We start from the raw sequence: 17776 nt of genomic DNA on the forward strand, positions 1-17776 counted from the left end.
AATTAATTCGATCAATTAATTCCGTAATTAAATTCAAAAATATTTTTGTGAGTAGATTTAAAGTCATATAGCCCCTAAAAAGAAGCCACATCTTTGGCTCGGAATCAATACCAAAACACCTAAGGTAGGGACCACATCTTTGCATCCAAGCAAACTCTTTTGAAGGATGATAAATCGGTAGTAGGTGAAAAACGACAATGACAGCCTAGAAAAGTACAGTTTTCCTCAAAAAAAGGGGACGTAGAAATCTGAAGTAGAGGTGTGCACTTGACAGGAAATTGTCGTGACGTGCGTGTGTATCACATAAATAACTCTCTTGAATGGGACTAAATCAAATATGTCGTGCGTGAGCATGAGTAAAAAATATAATCGGTTGGTGAATGTGAGTGAATAAAATTTCTGCAAATTCATGTTCACGAAAACGTCTCGCTCCAACCCAAAATTTAAATTTATGCTAATCGCATCATTTATAATGATATTTGCCATTACTTGGTTGGCGAAACAGACTCTACTTTTGTGATTTGGTTACTTTAGCTCATTGAAAAATCTTGTGAGCCCGTGAATTTTCGAGAATCATGAGTTAACCTTGAGCCTTTAAAAGGGTTTCGTGTGTGCGTGAGTACGACTTGTGATTCGTGACAACATATCGCGAAAATAGGTGCAACACATATAATGACCTAGCACTAAGTGGCAGGACAATGCATAAAAAAAGTTCGAGTGGAAAGAGCCAAGGAGTTGCTTCACTTGCACGAATGTGGTCAGTTACCGAATTTTGTTTTCTTCAATGAGAAACGGTTCCAAATTGAGCTGTTTGTTTACAAACAAAATCGGGATCGGGTTACTTGTCAAAGAGATCGGCTGAAAATGTACACCTTCGATTGGGCACTATTCCATCAGGACTCAGCAACATCGCTTTCAACACGCGCCAACCAAGAATGACTTAAAAAAGATATTCCTCGATTCATTTCTACCGCACAATGGCCACCAAAATCTGTGGATCTCAATCCGTAGGACTTTGCGCGTAGGGTTTTTTGTATTGGCACTAAAAAATTCAAAAGATTCGATTATCTCGCCGGGAATGGGCCAATATACCGCAGAGCCACTTTCGTGCAGCATGTGGTGACTTTGTTTGATGGCCATAATTCGTGCCAAAGGTAGCAAATTCGAAAAAATCTAAAATGATTCTAAAATTTGAGAAAAGGAATATGATCACCTACTAGAGAAAAATGCTATTTTTGGACTGGAAACATGGAACATAAAATGGTTGTCGAAATCAGTTTCATAATTTTCGAGAAAATGGTTGCGACAAACATGTTGCTTTGCTTGCACAATAGTGGTCAGTTAACGAATTTGGTTTTCTCCAATGAGAAACCATTCCAAATTGAGTAGTTTGTGAATAAACAAAATAATCGGATGGTGTATGTACTATATACGTTTGTAAAAACGGTAACAGTAATCGATAACATATTTTATCGAAAAGGTGAATTATCCAACACCTGACTTTAACCAAAGTACTCACACAACAAATACATTAGAAAGTGATTTCACACACTATTGTTAGGAGAGATCACTAGATAAGAGAAAGAGAGATTGAAATATGCGAACTAAGTTCAATATGAGCATAGGTACAATGAACACGCTCTTAGTTTCTGTTATCTAATGATTCGTCACTATTAGCAAAATATTTTTAAAATACAACACCACCTCCACTTAAAACGCCATGGTTGTTTAATGAAGTGCCAGCAAATGAATGATATTAAATAGGTGAAAATAAAAAGAATGTTGAACATGTTTGAAGACAATTGATGGATGATGAATGCTTCTTTGGGAATATGTAAAGGCGATTAACAGGGCACAGGGCACAGCTCACAGTATCACATAAAGATGAACAATGCCCATTCACTGTCCTTTTAGTTCAACGAACATAATTTCAGGGAGTTTTTTCCAAACGACAACTCCCGGGCGGGTCTTGTCATTCACCAAGAATTGTATCTTTAAAGTCAATGGAATATAGCAAAGACCGATCAACTTTTCTACATATGTATACACAATGAAGCCCGTTCAGTACTGATGTGTGGTGGGCGGACAGTTGTTATTACAAAGCTATAAATTGAAATGCTGGAGCAATTGAGAGCTTTGGAAAAATCACTGGTTGTCATATTGGAGAAGGGGTACATTGTGTATTTGTTGTTATTATTGTTTATTTTTATTTGCAAAGTAATTTCTAAACAATTGATTGTTGTCTATATGCTAGTGCAATACAAAGCTGGCTGGCAGGGTAATGTATCTCATATATAAAACGCAAAGTGGCAAAATTCACATCTGATATAGCAGCTTGGCCGGTATGAACAAATAAACATGAGACCGGTATTGGTGGACAAAGTTAGTTATAAACATATAACTTGAATTATAGTGATGGATGATTTGTAATATTTTCTATAAAATGTCACATGGACTATATAGGCGGGGATTTTAAAGAAAAACTAAGTAAGGAGGCCGTTAGGCCTTTTTTCGCATTTCCAAGTAGGAATAAGAGAGAGAGATCTGTATTGAAGATCCAACTTCCGAAAAAGTTGGATTAGGAGTTCGACGATTTTATTTCCCAATAATGCGACCTTCCTTTTTTAATTGGCTTTACGAGTATACTCCGGTTATAAGACTTGTGGCTACACATAGCTACCATGAAAACTAATAGGATAAATAGAAAGGCACTTATTTTTATGACAATGTGCTATGAGGACCACAGCCACTGCCAATTTGGAGGTACTAATGGGAATCTGCCCACCACGGTTGCCACTCGAGCCATAAAAATTCTACCAAAACTTGGAGAAAATTTTACTAAAAAACTACAAAACAAAAAACTGTTATTTTTATTTTGTCAAAATATTATTTATATAGAAAATTTTGTCAAAATTTTATTTCTATAGAAATTTTAGTTCTACAGAAAATTTAGTCAAAATTTTATTTCTATAGAAAATTTTATTTCTATTCTATAGAAGTTACAGACAATTCAATTATAGGACGATTGTCGGTTTGTTCGGTCGTTTTTGTTTTCTTGTATCATATTTTTGTTCATAATAAAAAAGGATAGTGTTTTTAACCAAATTTCTTATATGATTTTTGTTATTATATGAGATGTGTTTACTCCTCCACATAATTAACAAATAAAATATATTGGTTTGTTTCTTTTAAACTATAAGAAAATGTCAACTCCGTGAATATCCCTCTATATATATAGAAGAATATAATACTGTTCCAAACACTCCTGCTCTATTACTATCTTTAAGTTGGGCTTGAAAATGCGTGAACACGGCTCATAATTAAAGTGAATGACATCCGATTGTCAACACAAAAATATGCACCTAAAATAACAACAATATTATAAACGCTTATAACAAGCAGACAAACGTAAATATGTAGACTCAAACAAACAGAAGAAAGTACAACAATAAACATTTACTGTAATTCTCGATTTTAAGTCATCAATTTTAATGGAATTGCTGTGTTAGCATAAATGTAGGTTAATTTAGATAAAATTGTATACTGCAGTTAAAAGAAGTTCAACCACACAGTCATACACGTTCACACATATTGACAAATACCATACAAATTCGTGTACTCATCAAAATTACAAAACGAGAGTTAAGAGAATGACATATAAAAGATCATCAACCTAGTACACAGAAAAAAAATTATTGTTATATATTATTATATACAAGCAAAAAAAGTTTGAAAAACGAAAAGTTCAAACTTAATAACAAAAACTTTTTGGTTATTACAAAATGTTTATTATTGCCGTAAATAAAAACATTTTTTTATAAAAGAATGAATGACTTTACGCCTATTAACAAATTATTAATTGTAGTAATTTATATAGGAATCAGTAAATTTAGGCAAAATCTTTGTTTTTTTTCTTCAGTGTATATATACACTAAAGTGATAACATTACATTTTGTATATAAATGATCATTTTGCACTTGAATTATTGCTATTTGGAAATTGTCTGCTTGTTATATTCAATTTAAACTGAACTACATAAATGAATGAATAATGAGCACACATTTTAAAACTTGATTCAGTCAGTCACAATATATTCGCGTGCATTGAGGCGCGGCTACCAATTGAGCAAATAGTATATGAAGCACTTATGATAGCTTAAAAAGCCACGGAATAATCTTTCATACAAAACAGAAATTAAATACAAATAAAAAAGGCAAATAGTTCTTTTATTGTGACTTATACAAATGGTTTATCGAAATGTTCACACTCTTTTTTAGATAGACGTGCTTTTTGAATATATTACCGGCTTTTTATGATATTAGGTTATAGTTGCAGTCTGCTTTTTTTCATGTTTACTAGGACAATCAATACATTGTGAGTAGTTATTGTGAAACGCATTGGAGGGATTTTTAATAAATTTCAAATCAATGTAAACTTTTTGATTTTACGTTGAACAACAATTTGTCGATTTTGTCACCATCAACAGTCGGAAGATGCAACATTTCATTTAGGGCATTTGTGGATGTTTGGTGGCAAACATGTTTGATATCATAAAAAAAACTCTTCAAAATGATTTTTTTTATACCCTGCGCCACACTGTGAACGGGCTATTATAAGTTAGTGCATATGTTTGTAAGACCTAGAAGAAGTCGATTTAGATACATCGTGTCTTTGGAAGTAATGCTCAGCACGGTTGCCACAGGTTGAGCAGGGTTGCCACAGTTGCTAGAACTCTACAAAGAATGGTAGATTTTTTTGTAGATTGGTAGAATTCTTGATGTTTTGGTAGATTTTGCAAAATGTCCCTCTCCAATTAAGAGGTACAATTTTCTATAGAAATTAAATTTTAACAAAACAACATTTTCTATAGAAATTAACTTTTTCAAAGTTTCTATAGAAATAAAATGTTGCAAGAATTTACTAAAGGAATAAAATTTTGACAAAATTTTCTATAGAATTAATATTTGGACATAATTTTCTATAAAATAAAATTTTAACAAAATTTTCTATAGAAATAAAACTTTAACAAAATTTTCTATAGAAACAAAATTTTGACAAAATCTTCTATAGAAATAAAATATTGACAATATTATGTATAGAAATAAAATTTTGACAACATTTTCTATAGAAATAAAATTTTTCAAAGTTTTTCTATAGAAATTAAATATTTACAAAATATTCTATAGAAATTAAATGTTTCAAAGTTTTTCTATAGAAATAACATTTTGCAAGAATTTACTATAAAAATAAAATTTTGACAAAATTTTCTATAGAAATAGTATTTGGACAAAATTTTCTATAAAATAAAATTTTAACAAAATTTTCTATAGAAATAAAATATTAAAAAAATTTTCTATAGAAAAATAATTTGACAAAATTTTCTATAGATACAAAATTTTGACAAACTTTTCTATAGAAATAAAATTTTGACAAAATTTTCTATAGAAATAAAATTTTGACAAAATTTTCTATAGAAATAACATTTTGCAAGAATTTTCTATAGAAACAAAATGTTGACAAAATTTTCTATAGAAATAAAATTTTGACAAAATTTTCTACAGAATCAAAATTTTGACAAAATTTTCTATAAAAATAAAATTTTGACAAAATTTTCTATAGATATAAAATTTTGGCGAAATTTTCTATAGAAATAAAATTTTGACAAAATTTTCTACAGAAAAAAAATTGACAAAATGTTCTGTAAATTCAATAGAAAAATTTCTTTCGAAATCAAATCTTTTTTTATTAACCACAACAATTTGATATATATAACAATTTGATATATATAACAATAACTTCAAAATAAGATTTTTGTTAATGTGGTAGATTTTTGGTAAAATTTTCTTCAAATTTTGGTAATTATTTTTGGCACAAGTGCCCCTGAGTCGATAAATCCATGTTCGCCTGTCTTTGAACACATTTCTGTGATCAAAGTCTAGGTTGCAATTTTAGTCCAAAATTTATTTTTACTTAAGTATTTAGAATTTTCGTTCATAAATACATAGTGATCGAACTCTCGTTCTCATTTCTCGAGCATTTGGAAGGCAATCATCGCTCTCCTGGCTTTGTGTTTTGAAAATTTGAGCTTATTGCAGCCCGCAAAAGCTGGTATTACAAAAATGTTATATATATTTTTTTTTTCAATTTTTAAATTATCATTGATTTTCTACAACAGAGGCTGTTTCTTTATTTTTATTATTTTCTTATTATTATTATTTATAAAATTTTTATTATTAAATTATTGGGGATTTTTGTGAGAAATTTTAATTTAAATTGGTGATTTTTGGGGTACCGCCTGACTTGTTTATTTGGTAGATTTCGAGTAGGTCTTTTTTTTATAGTACATATACTACATAACCTTCTAGATGTACTCGTATAGAGCTTCCCAGCAAAAAAATTTGGAAGTTCTTCCAAAGGCACAACTTTAAAAGCACTTCCAGAAGATGCACTCCCAATGATGTTCTTTATTTTAACTATCCAGGAAGTTCTTTTAATTCAATTTTTTTATAACTTGATTTTCTCATACTTTTAATGGGCAATTTTAACTTTCAAATAGGTTAAAAACAGTATAAGAATTCATAAAATGGTACAAATCATTTAAATTTTGTTGAATAAAATGCTAAATCCAATCTGAAACAAGTATATACCGCCGTAAGTTCGGCCAGTCCCAATGATGTTCTTTATTTTAACTATCCAGGAAGTTCTTTTAATTCAATTTTTTTATAACTTGATTTTCTCATACTTTTAATGGGCAGTTTTAACTTTCAAATAGGTTAAAAACAGTATAAGAATTCATAAAATGGTACAAATCATTTAAATTTTGTTGAATAAAATGCTAAATCCAATCTGAAACAAGTATATACCGCCGTAAGTTCGGCCAGTCCGAATCTTATGTACCCTCCACCATGGATTGCGTAGAAACTTCTACGAAAGACTGTCATCCACAAATTTCAACTCACTCGGATGAAATTTGCTCCGCCAAGAGGCTCCAAAACCAAATCTCGGGATCGGTTTATATGGGGGCTATAAATGATTATGGACTAATATGGACCACTTTTGGCATGGTTTTTAAATATCATATACTACCACCACGTACCAAATTTCAACCAGATCGGATGAATTTTGCTTCTCCAAAAGGCACCGGAGGTCAAATCTGCCGATCGGTTTATATGGGAGCTACACTGTTAGAAAAATATGTTTTTCATATGTTCCGATATAAACAAAATGTGTTTCGGGCACGATTTTAAACCACAATATATTTAAGTGCGAACATGTAATTTTCCTAAACTAACACTAAATGTTTGGGACATCTATGTTAATATGTTAGAATATATTATGTTTGGGGCATGAATGTTTCATAAAAATCATATGTGTGAATACAAACATATATAAATTTACAAATTTCAACTAAACATACATATGTTGTGATATTTTATTCAAAGCGACAGAGAGAGTATAGAGAGAAATAGAGATGGAAACCGGGAGAGTTGACGAAAGATATCAATATAACACAGCAAAAGAGTCAAAAGAGAACAATTTCTGTGAAACCGCTTGTATGTTGTTTCGGAAAACTGTTTTATGATAAGGCCAAAAATTTGATATGTTTAAGTCTAAATATTATTTAATTTGAATAAAGAGAATATACATTCTGAACCAAGAGAATAGACATTTGAAAAACAAACAGCTTATGTTTTCGCCTTGAGAGCAGCATTTTATGTATGTGTGGACATGTGTTTTGTTTATCATTTTGGCATTATTTTTTTCTTGGTTCGTTAAAAGAAATCAGGGGTCTTCATAAAAATAACGAAAGGGCACTATACTCTTTTTAGAGTTGGGACGGTAAAATGAAATAAGGAGGAAATAGTGAAAAATTACACAGTAAAATGTAAAAAAACAAAGTTTAGTTTCACTTTATTAAAAAGTAGTCCACGAGGAGTTGACGGATACCATCAAATATAAAAGCGGGCATTAAGTTCGACTTTTACAGCTAAAACAATTTAAAAAGTTTATTTTCTTTAAAATGAATTATTAAAGAAAAATAAAAGGAATTTTAGAGCGATGGTGTTAAATGCTAGTAAAAAACTGTTCACTCCTAAATAAATTTATGTTTATATTATAAAATTATGTATGTATGTTTATACTCGACTCCACGTTCTTCTTTTGTTAGTTTTTGAATTCCTTCCAAATTTTAAAGTTTTGTACAAAAACAGTTTTTTATTACAATATTGTTATTTTTGCAATAAAAAATAATATTTTATCCAAAAATCATTCAATTTCGTTTATATCAAGCACTGTTACTGACTATAAATCTTTAATAACGCACATTTCGATGTTTCATTTAAAAAAATTAATATAGTATAAATATAAATGTGTAAATTAAAAAAAAAAAAAAAAAAAAAAAATTTCGGTCGGAGCAGGGATTGAACCCACGACCCTTTGCATGCAAGGCAGACATGCTAACCACTGCTCCACGTGGCAAACAAATGTATGTTTCTGTTAAATAATGTTATGTTTGCATGGGCTCGTGGGCGCTGCAAACTATGCTATATAAATGTAACTTAAAACGATAATTATCTACTGGTGACTATAACAGCTACGTAGCCCAGTGGATAGTGTGTTGGCTTACAAACTGTATGGTCCTCGGTTCGATTCTCCGTGCAGGCGAAAGGTAAAATTTAAAAAAATTATAAAAGTGAATAATTTCTTCAACATTATTTGTATTACAGAGAAAGGTGCCAATAACTAAAAAATTTCGTGGAAGTGAAAATTACGAGTATGTTAGGGAATGCACAATCGTGTTTGGGAAAAATTCTTCCAAGCATATAATATTTTTGGCTCAAAATGCTTCCAAACATATAATATGTTCACATAAAACAAACATATTAATGTTTCGGCAGTATGCAATAATATATGTGCTTCCTGCAAAATATGTTTGGAACATATGTTAAAGAAGCGATTTTTTTTGAGGGTGTATATATAATTATGGACGGATAGGAACCAATTCCTGCATGGTTGTTGGATACCATATACTAACATCACGTACCAAATTTCAACCGAATGGGAAGAATTTTGCTCTTCCAAAGTGCTCCGGAGGTCAAATCTGGGGATCGGTTTATATGGGGCCTATATATAATTATGGACCGATATCGACCAATTTTTGCATGGGTGTTTGAGGACATATATTAACATCACGTACCAAATTTCAACTGAATCAGATGAATTTTGGTCTTCCAAGAGGCTCCGGAGGTCAAATCTGATCGGTTTATATGGGGGCTATATATAATTATGGACCGATATGGACCAATTTTTGCATGGTCATTAGAGACCATATACTAACATCATGTACCAAATTTCAGCCGGATCGGATGAAATTTGCTTCTCTTAGAGGCACCGCGAGACAAATCGGGGGATCGGTTTATATGGGGGCTATATATAATTATGGACCGATGTGAACCAATTTTTGCATGGTTGTTAGAGACCATATACTAACACCATGTACCAAATTTCATCCGGATCGGATGAAATTTGCTTCTCTTAGAGGTCTCGCAAACCAAATTATAAACGGACCCCCAGTTTATATGGGGGCTATACGTAAAAGTGGACCGATATGGCCCATTTGCAATACCATCCGACCTACATCAATAACAACTACTTGTGTCAAGTTTAAAGTCGATAGCTTGTTTCGTTCGGAAGTTAGCGTAATTTCAACAGACGGACGGACGGACATGCTCAGATCGACTCAGAATTTCACCACGACCCAGAATATATATACTTTGTGGGGCCTTAGATCAATATTTCGATGTGTTACAAACGGAATGACAAAGTTAATATACCCCATCCTATGGTGGAGGGTATAAAAATTGCGAATTTTTTAAAATATTTGAGGTCAAACGTTTCCGACAAGCGTTATGTTAGAATGCATTAAAAATTATAAAAAATTATTTATTTGATAAAATATCAGAGAATTTTTTTATTTACACCTAAAACATTGAATTCGGATCACACCTAAAGAAGTGATGCAAATTCAGTGCAACGGCTGGTGAAAGGGAGGACTATGACAAGCCCATGTTAAATTCATCGCTTCTGCGTCAATTTTGCACCACTTCCGGATCCAAAAAGAACATTTTCATTACTTTTTTTTTGCTGGGTTATTTAATGTGTTGTATTCCTGGTAATGAATACAACAATTGTAAGGGCCTACATCAGAATAAATGTGGCTAAGAGGTCACCTAAAAGGTCCCACACTCAATCAAACAAAGATCATGACATTGACTTGAATGACTTGAGTATCTCGATCAAATTTTTTAGTTAGGAAGGGGGATTTTGTTGTAGTTATTAAACACCACCAAGTTGTGGGATATTAATGACGATATATAGTAAATGGTACATAACAACGAGATTTAAAACATATCATCATCTATGAGTGCTGACCACAGGCCACCACCACCACCACCACCACGATCTAATTGAAATGCGTGGTAGAAATGAGTGTGGATGAGATCTCCAATGATCTCAGAAATTAATTGGAATGATGAATATATGGTGGAGTGAGATTTGAATGTGAGTTGTGTGAGTAATGATGACGAGCATGTGTGGTGCGGAGCAAGCTCAATGTTGGTGCGTGTGAAAATGTAGTGTAGTGCTTAATATTTCGTTTCCAGTCACCATCTTTGTGTGGAGCGAGAACATTATCATGTCAAGGGGGGAGAAATCAAGACAAACTACTTTTAACAAGCATATGGATCGATCAACTACATACATTCCGTTCCATTCAAGTCTACAAAGACAAAAACATTTTATGGAAAACTTACGCTCGCAGCAAGTCACTCTGGGCTCTACTGCCACCCAAAGACCAAACTTCGCTCTTTTTCTGTCTGGTCGAGTAGGAGATTTTCTTATTGGTTGAATCGAAACGTCCCTTGGGATGACTTTTGCGACCGCCCGGTATCCAAAGCAATCGCATGCCAGATGTCTTTTTACCATTACGTGATGCCATCGTAACTAAATAATTATAATTTAAATAAAAAGAAATAATTATTTAATATAAACATTTAATTTGCAATTATTATCACTATCAAGAGTGTAAATTTATACCTGAAGCATACATAAGCATATGCGTTGTTGTCTACCACCACAATATTAGTCGATCCAATCAAGTAATTAAGTGAACACTGAGCACTTAAAAACCTATAGATTCCATTAATTCCTTTAACTGATACATTAATTGGTTAGAAAATTAATTGAATAAATCAAACTTTTTATTGACTTGGTTTCCAGATTCAATAAAATTTTTGTAAATATATGTTGGTTACATTTTTTTCCAAAAAACAAAGAGTAATTGAAAATAAATTTGAGAAACATACTTTCCTTCTATTCGTTAAGCTAATCTTGTAGTTTAGTCAACGCATGGTTTTAAGCTGAAATCAAAACAACAATAACAATTTTATTTCTATAGAAAATTTTATCAAAATTTTATTTCTATAAAAAAATTGTGTCAAAATTTTATTTCTTAAGCAAATTTTTTCAAAATTTTATTTCTATAGAATATTGTTTTGATCTCAGCTTTAAAACCATTGCGTTGATAAACTACAAGAGTAGCTTAACCAACAGAGGAAAAGAATGTTTGTCAAACTTATTTGGGCAAAGCCCTATAGAATGCAAGATGGTTGGATAGAAGCACGTTTCGCAATTACCACATTCCTCATCAGCATCCTCTAATTGCAGCAAAACTATCAACCAATTATCAGAATAAATTCGGGTAGTTCACTAAACCCAAAGTGAACCACACTTGAAACGTTCGGACTCGGCTATAAAAAGGAGGTCCCTTGTCATTGAGCTTAACATGGAATCCCATGGAAACCCAAAGTGAACCACACTCGAACCTTCAGAAAAAAGGTTTATGATAGTCTTTTTTATTTTATTTCTATAGAAAGGTCATGGGTTCGATTCCTGTTTCGACCGAACACCAAAAAGTTTTTCAGCGGTGGATTATCCCACTTTAATAATGTTGTTGACACACCCAGAAAAAAGTGCCTTCGAAACTAAAGGAAAAATTTTTCATCAATATAGTTTATCCATTTTATTTCCATTAAGGTAAATTTTTGTGAGAAATAATAAAATTTACTCGTTTCAGTAAAAAAATCCTATACTGTAAGCAGTTAGGAATAGTTCATTAACTAGAATAAGGCATGGAATTTAACTCATACTATTTTCTTCGCTGGGTATAAGAATTTACTACTGAACAAGAAAATTTTATTCACCGATAACAAAGCATTCGTAAAAATAAACAAAAACCGAACTAAAACCAAGTTTCCTCAAAATTAGTAAAATTTCTTATAAAATGATAATTGCGACTTCCTTTATAATAGATAGTTTTTCATACATACGAACAACACTTGGCATAGAAAAATATTTTAGTTCATTCGTACTAAGAAGTATGCAATCCAATCAAAACTTAAGGAAACACACTTGTTAGAATATAGGAAATTTTCCTATATTTCTATTGTCTACCTGTAATCGATACCTGTCATCGCAATCTATGTGTTTGCGCGTGGGTGTAATCGATATGTTTGCGCGTGGGTTGTTTTTTTAGTTGGAATCGCGTTGTTGTGGTATACGGAAAGATTGTTAAAAAATAATATTGTAAAATAATATAATAAATAACAAATAAAATATATAAAATATTTATTAATTTAAATTAGTGAGAAAAATTTTCGTTTTTTAAATAAATCTATCAATGTTCGTGATAGTGTATAAAGAAAGAAAACACCAGCAGAATAACAACCCTTTCATTTGTCTTCATTTTGGAATCTTCAATTATCAGGTAATATTCAGTGACGCTAACCTTTTGTAACAAAAATGGTTTATGATTTTTTATATTTGTAGGTATTGAAATTGTAAAAGGAGGACAAAATCGTTAGGCAGCAACTTATTAAAAGTGAAAAGTACAAGAAGAAGAAAAAGTGCGTTTTACAGTTGATAATATCACACGGAAATTGGAAATAGTGGAATAATAAACTAATATTTCAAAGAGATTCGATGCTGTTGATTCTTAATAAATATATTCAATATATTAATAAAACATGTATTTTATTGAAGATAAAATTGCTTATAGAAATAAATAAAATTGTATTTAAAAGCGAAGGTAAGCAGTTCTAATTATGAAGTAAAAGTTTTACCACAAATGTGTAAGATTTGTCGAAATGAATGAAAAAATTTCATTAAAATCATTCCATATATGAATTCAAATCTGTTAAATTTTTTCATTCTGTAGTATAGTGGTACATAAATATAGGAAAATGTTAACTAATATATGGAATGCATTATACCTAATTTCTACGAAAATCACATCGTTCAAACAAATAAAAATGTCTTTGGCGCTATACGAAGTTCAACTTTCTTCACAATGAGTTCATTTTAACTTAAAGAAGGGGTCACTTTTTTCTGGGTGCATTTCTGAGGGTTTAAAAGCTTCTCTAAGTGAAACGCCCTTCGGACTCGGCTATAAAAAGGAGGTCCCTTGTCATTAAGCTGAACATGGAATCGGGCAGCACTCAGTGATAAAAGAGAAGTTCACAAATGTGGTATCACAATGGACTGAATAGTCTAAGTGAGCCTGATACATCGGGCTGTCACCTAACCTAACCTATAGAAACATTTGTGAACATTTTATTTCTATAGAAAATTTTGTGAACATTTTATTTCTATAGAAAATTTTGTGAAAATTTTATTTCTATAGAAAATTTTGTAAAAATTTTATTTCTAAAGAAAATTTGACCAAAATTTTATTTCTATAGAAAATTTAGTAAAAATCTTATTTCTATAGAAAATTTTTTCAAAATTTTATTTCTATAGAAAATTTTGACATTTTAATTTTTAAAAAACCTGAACCTGAAAGAGCGGAACCTAAAGAAGACCAAAAAAACTGCTAAGGACGAGCAGCAGTTTAAGGCAAACTGGCTTTCTGCGGCGAAGAAGGTGGACAAGGTGGCTGTACAAAATCTGATGGCAGGTGTCAAGCGTGAGGCCCGGCAATTCGGATTTGGAAAAGCGAAAGCCTAACTGAATATTTTTCCTGAATTTTATACTAATTGAACTTGAAAAAGAAATTTAATTTGATTTTTTAAATAAACGATTTCAACGATTTACACGCGTTTTCCCTTGACCAAATTTTGACCGTATCACCCTTTAGGATATTTTGTCAAATTTTTATTTTTATAGATAATTTTGTCAAAATTTTATTTATGTAGAAAATTTTGTCAAAATTTTATTTCTATAGAAAATGTTGATAACATTTTAATTTTATAGATTTTTTTTATCTCTATAGAATATTTTGTCAAATTTTTATTTTTATAGAAAATTTTGTCAAAATTTTATTTCTATGGAAAATTCTTGCAAAATGTTATTTCTATAGAAAATTTTGTAAAAATTTTATTTCTAAAGAAAATTTTGACAAAATGTTATTTCCAAAGAAAATTTTGTTTAAATTTTATTTCCAAAGAAAATTTTGTTTAAATTTTATTTTCAAAGAAAATGTTGTCAAAATTCTATTTCTATAGAAAATTTGGTCAACATTTTATTTCTACACTGAAAAAAACAAACCAACCAGGAGAGAAAATTTTACTTAATTTTAGAAAATTTAAACTAAACTGCATTAGAAATTCCGATGCGAGCCGATTTCACAAAATTAAGTAAATAATTTTCGACAAATCCAAGAAAATTTATTAGAAATAATTCATTTTTCACTTGTTAAAAAAAATTTGAAGTTTGAAGGAAAATATTGGAATTAAAAATTGCAAAAATGTCTTTAGTACCATACGAAGTTTATGATCGAGGATTATTGGTAAAATTAAAATAAATTTGTATGAAATTCTGAACTATTTTGTTGGAGACCCAAATTTAGTTTATCTTTATGCTTCGTCTGTGTATAATTTGTTCATCTGTTTTAGTTAAATTAACCCTCTAATACCCAATCCCGCCTTTAGGCGGGCTTCGTTATATGAGGAAGCCTTTAGTAAAACACACCTTAAGCCAACAAAACTGGGTAAAATAAAACGAAAATTTAGTTAAAACTGTTCAAGAAGCTTTGCAGCATATACTGAATTTTACCGTATAAATTTTTCTTGTGTCGTTTTCTTGATTTTGTATCGTTAACATTGAGTTTTTAGTCAGCTGGCAAAAAAAATTGGGGCATTAGAGGGTTAACTATAGTACGCAAAAAATTATTAACGTCATGGAAACTTTCTTAAAACGTAATAATTCCATAAACTAAAATAGAATTAAATCGGCTTTAGTGAAATATATAGGGTTCACTTTTTTTGAGTGTATAGAGAATTTTGTCAAAATCTTATTTTATAGAACATTTTGGCCGACATTTTTAAGCTGAAGTCAAAGCAATAAGATATAATTGGCTTTTTCTATGAAAAGCAGAAAGCCTTCTATGAAGAGCATAATCATTGGACAAATTCTTTCCAAGATTTTGAGTAGGAATTCAATAGTTTCCATTCGAGTTCATTCTCCTGTTCACAGTAACGTCTGTAACCCAACCCCAAAGGCATTCCACTCACAGGCCAACGCCAATAGCCTTAGGTATATTGGAATTTTCAGGTCAACTTTACAATTCCTGTTGTTAATTCCAGACCAAAACAAACTCTTAGCTGAGGCTTCAACTAACTCGCTGCTTCCCAGGAGCCTCTAGGCCACAAAAAAAGTAGTACAGATAAACGTGACATTAATCAGGAACACGATTTACAGAGTGTTGTCACCAAAAACAGCGTCAACGGCTACGACAAACATTCTTGCAACTAGGTAAAATCCAAGTAGTATTCCTCTTAAGGCATCAGAAAAGTAAACATGTTTTCTCGACTAACCAGGGAACGTAGAAAGGACAAGGAAGAAAGATGAATTGCCGTTTATGCTGACTGGCAACGATTTGTTGGTGGAATACAATCCGATACAATGTATACGGCAAAAAAGGCAAAACAAAATGTAGCCGCCACTATCTCAACCAACCCACTTCGAGCCATTGGAATGCTGTCCTCTACCTCTTTGTTGGCCAATGTGATGTCTGTCCGTCTATTTCTTCTTCGTTCATTTAGCGTTTAAAGTGTGGATCGTTCGTTCGTTCGTTTGGTGTTTTAGGAAATAAAGCAAAAATAATTGACTTAAAAAGACAACTCCCAACAAGCAACTCCTTGTTTTCATTGGCGTTGTTTAACCAAGCTACTGTATGTCCAACCTATATTTCTATGCAGTAGCATGCCGTAGGTAGGTGTCATTGGAATAATCCAATTACGATCCGTTTAAAGTTTTTTATGGCCTAAGGTATGATAGGTGATAATTATAGACTTTGATTATTGAATTGAGGTGTGCGTGCGAGTGTTTATCGAAAAGGATCAATTAAGGATTTTTGGATTTATGGGAACTGAGACCTGGGGGATCTCTAAAATTATGATGTTGCCAAACGACATTAGAAATTTTATGGACTGCAACTTCTGCAACTTTTTTAATCCTTTTAATAATAGGTTTTGTCCAGATCCAGAAAATAAACCAGCGCTGCAAGATGGCTACACCATTCAACTGATATTTGTGACCAATGTGTGACAAAAATTCGAAGGAATAATTCACCACAGCGCTACCGATGGTAGCCATCAAAAGCAGCCAGACAAGTTCAAGATACCATAAAAAGCAGCCAGACAAGTTCAATAGTGCCCGAAGGACTATCGATTATTTGGTTTTCACATCACCAAGTAGACTTTTGCATACTAAAAGTCGAAAAGTCGACAGCGATTTAACCGAGGTGGTTAGCCCAACTTTTTTTACAGTACAGTGAAAAAATTTTACTTCTCCTATTTACTTTACAAATTTACAAAGGACGTGGGGCAGACTTTAAACTTAATATGGAGTATCCAATTTTTTTTTTATATTTAGATGGGGTCGGACTTCCCCTAGCTCTCCTTTTAGAAATTGGGCCCAAGTTCTTCAATTTGCTTGAAATTTTTAGAGAAGGTTGGGGTTGTCATCTAGATAAAGATCCGCCACTTTAGTTTTCAATATTTAGTCGGGGAGGGAGACCTTCCCTTTTCCTGACTTTTTTTTAAAGTACAGTGAAAATAATTTACAGTTAATTTCTTATATCCGAAACGAATGCTTTCGTTCGTCTGAAATGCCAAAAACAGCTGATTTTCCTTTATAAATTCAGCTGTTTTAGGCATCTCAGACGAATGAAAGCATTCGTTTTGGATATGAGAAATTGGCTGTTAACTTAATTTAGAACAATAATGACGATTGAAGAAGAAAACTTACAAGAAACTAACAAAACTTCTCAGATTTACTTGAAATTTACAGAGCAGAAAACTGCAACCGGTGGCTTTTTTTCGTATTGCAATCTTACCCACAAAATGTCGGTGGCAGTGAGGAAGACACTAATTACCATGCGATCTTTTACATTGATACAAATGCCATAATAAAAACACCACTAGTATATAACAATGTTCGTATGGAGTATCTTGCAATCTTAAACCAATCGACATCGTAACAACGCTCGGTAAACAAAAAACGAGTGTGGTACTTAAGTGTGATTGCACTCAACAACAACAATTACCAGCAGTTGGTATTAGATCAAAAGAATTGAGAGAGTACCAAATAAGAGAATACCAAACTGCTGAGATATGGGTAACCAATTTGTGTGATTGCTTTACTGCGGTGTTTTCGACAGACCAACACTCATACTAACAAACACCAATTGATGTTTTAAGATTGCAAATATTGGTGTTTA

The 17776-nt window shown here is 31.7% G+C and overlaps 1 protein-coding gene across 4 annotated transcripts in view; it reads right to left on the reverse strand.

Annotated features, from left to right (window-relative positions):
* LOC142228691 (uncharacterized) overlaps window positions 1-17776 on the reverse strand; it is a 64903-nt gene that overhangs the window by 22219 nt on the left and 24908 nt on the right. Inside the window, exon 3 of one of the 4 annotated variants that reach the window (XM_075299176.1) lies at window positions 10812-11001. The exons of 1 other annotated variant lie outside the window; for it this stretch is intronic. In XM_075299176.1, coding sequence (XP_075155291.1) covers window positions 10812-10996 — 185 coding nt within the window. In that variant the 5' untranslated portion in view covers window positions 10997-11001. Of the gene's footprint in view, window positions 1-1704; window positions 1806-1870; window positions 2021-10811; window positions 11002-17776 lie in introns of those variants that run through there. 2 more of the 4 variants (XM_075299180.1, XM_075299177.1) reach the window with 2 other exon arrangements.

This window comes from Haematobia irritans, chromosome 3 (genome assembly GCF_050003625.1).
Source record: "Haematobia irritans isolate KBUSLIRL chromosome 3, ASM5000362v1, whole genome shotgun sequence".
Classification (NCBI taxonomy): Eukaryota; Metazoa; Arthropoda; class Insecta; order Diptera; family Muscidae; genus Haematobia; species Haematobia irritans.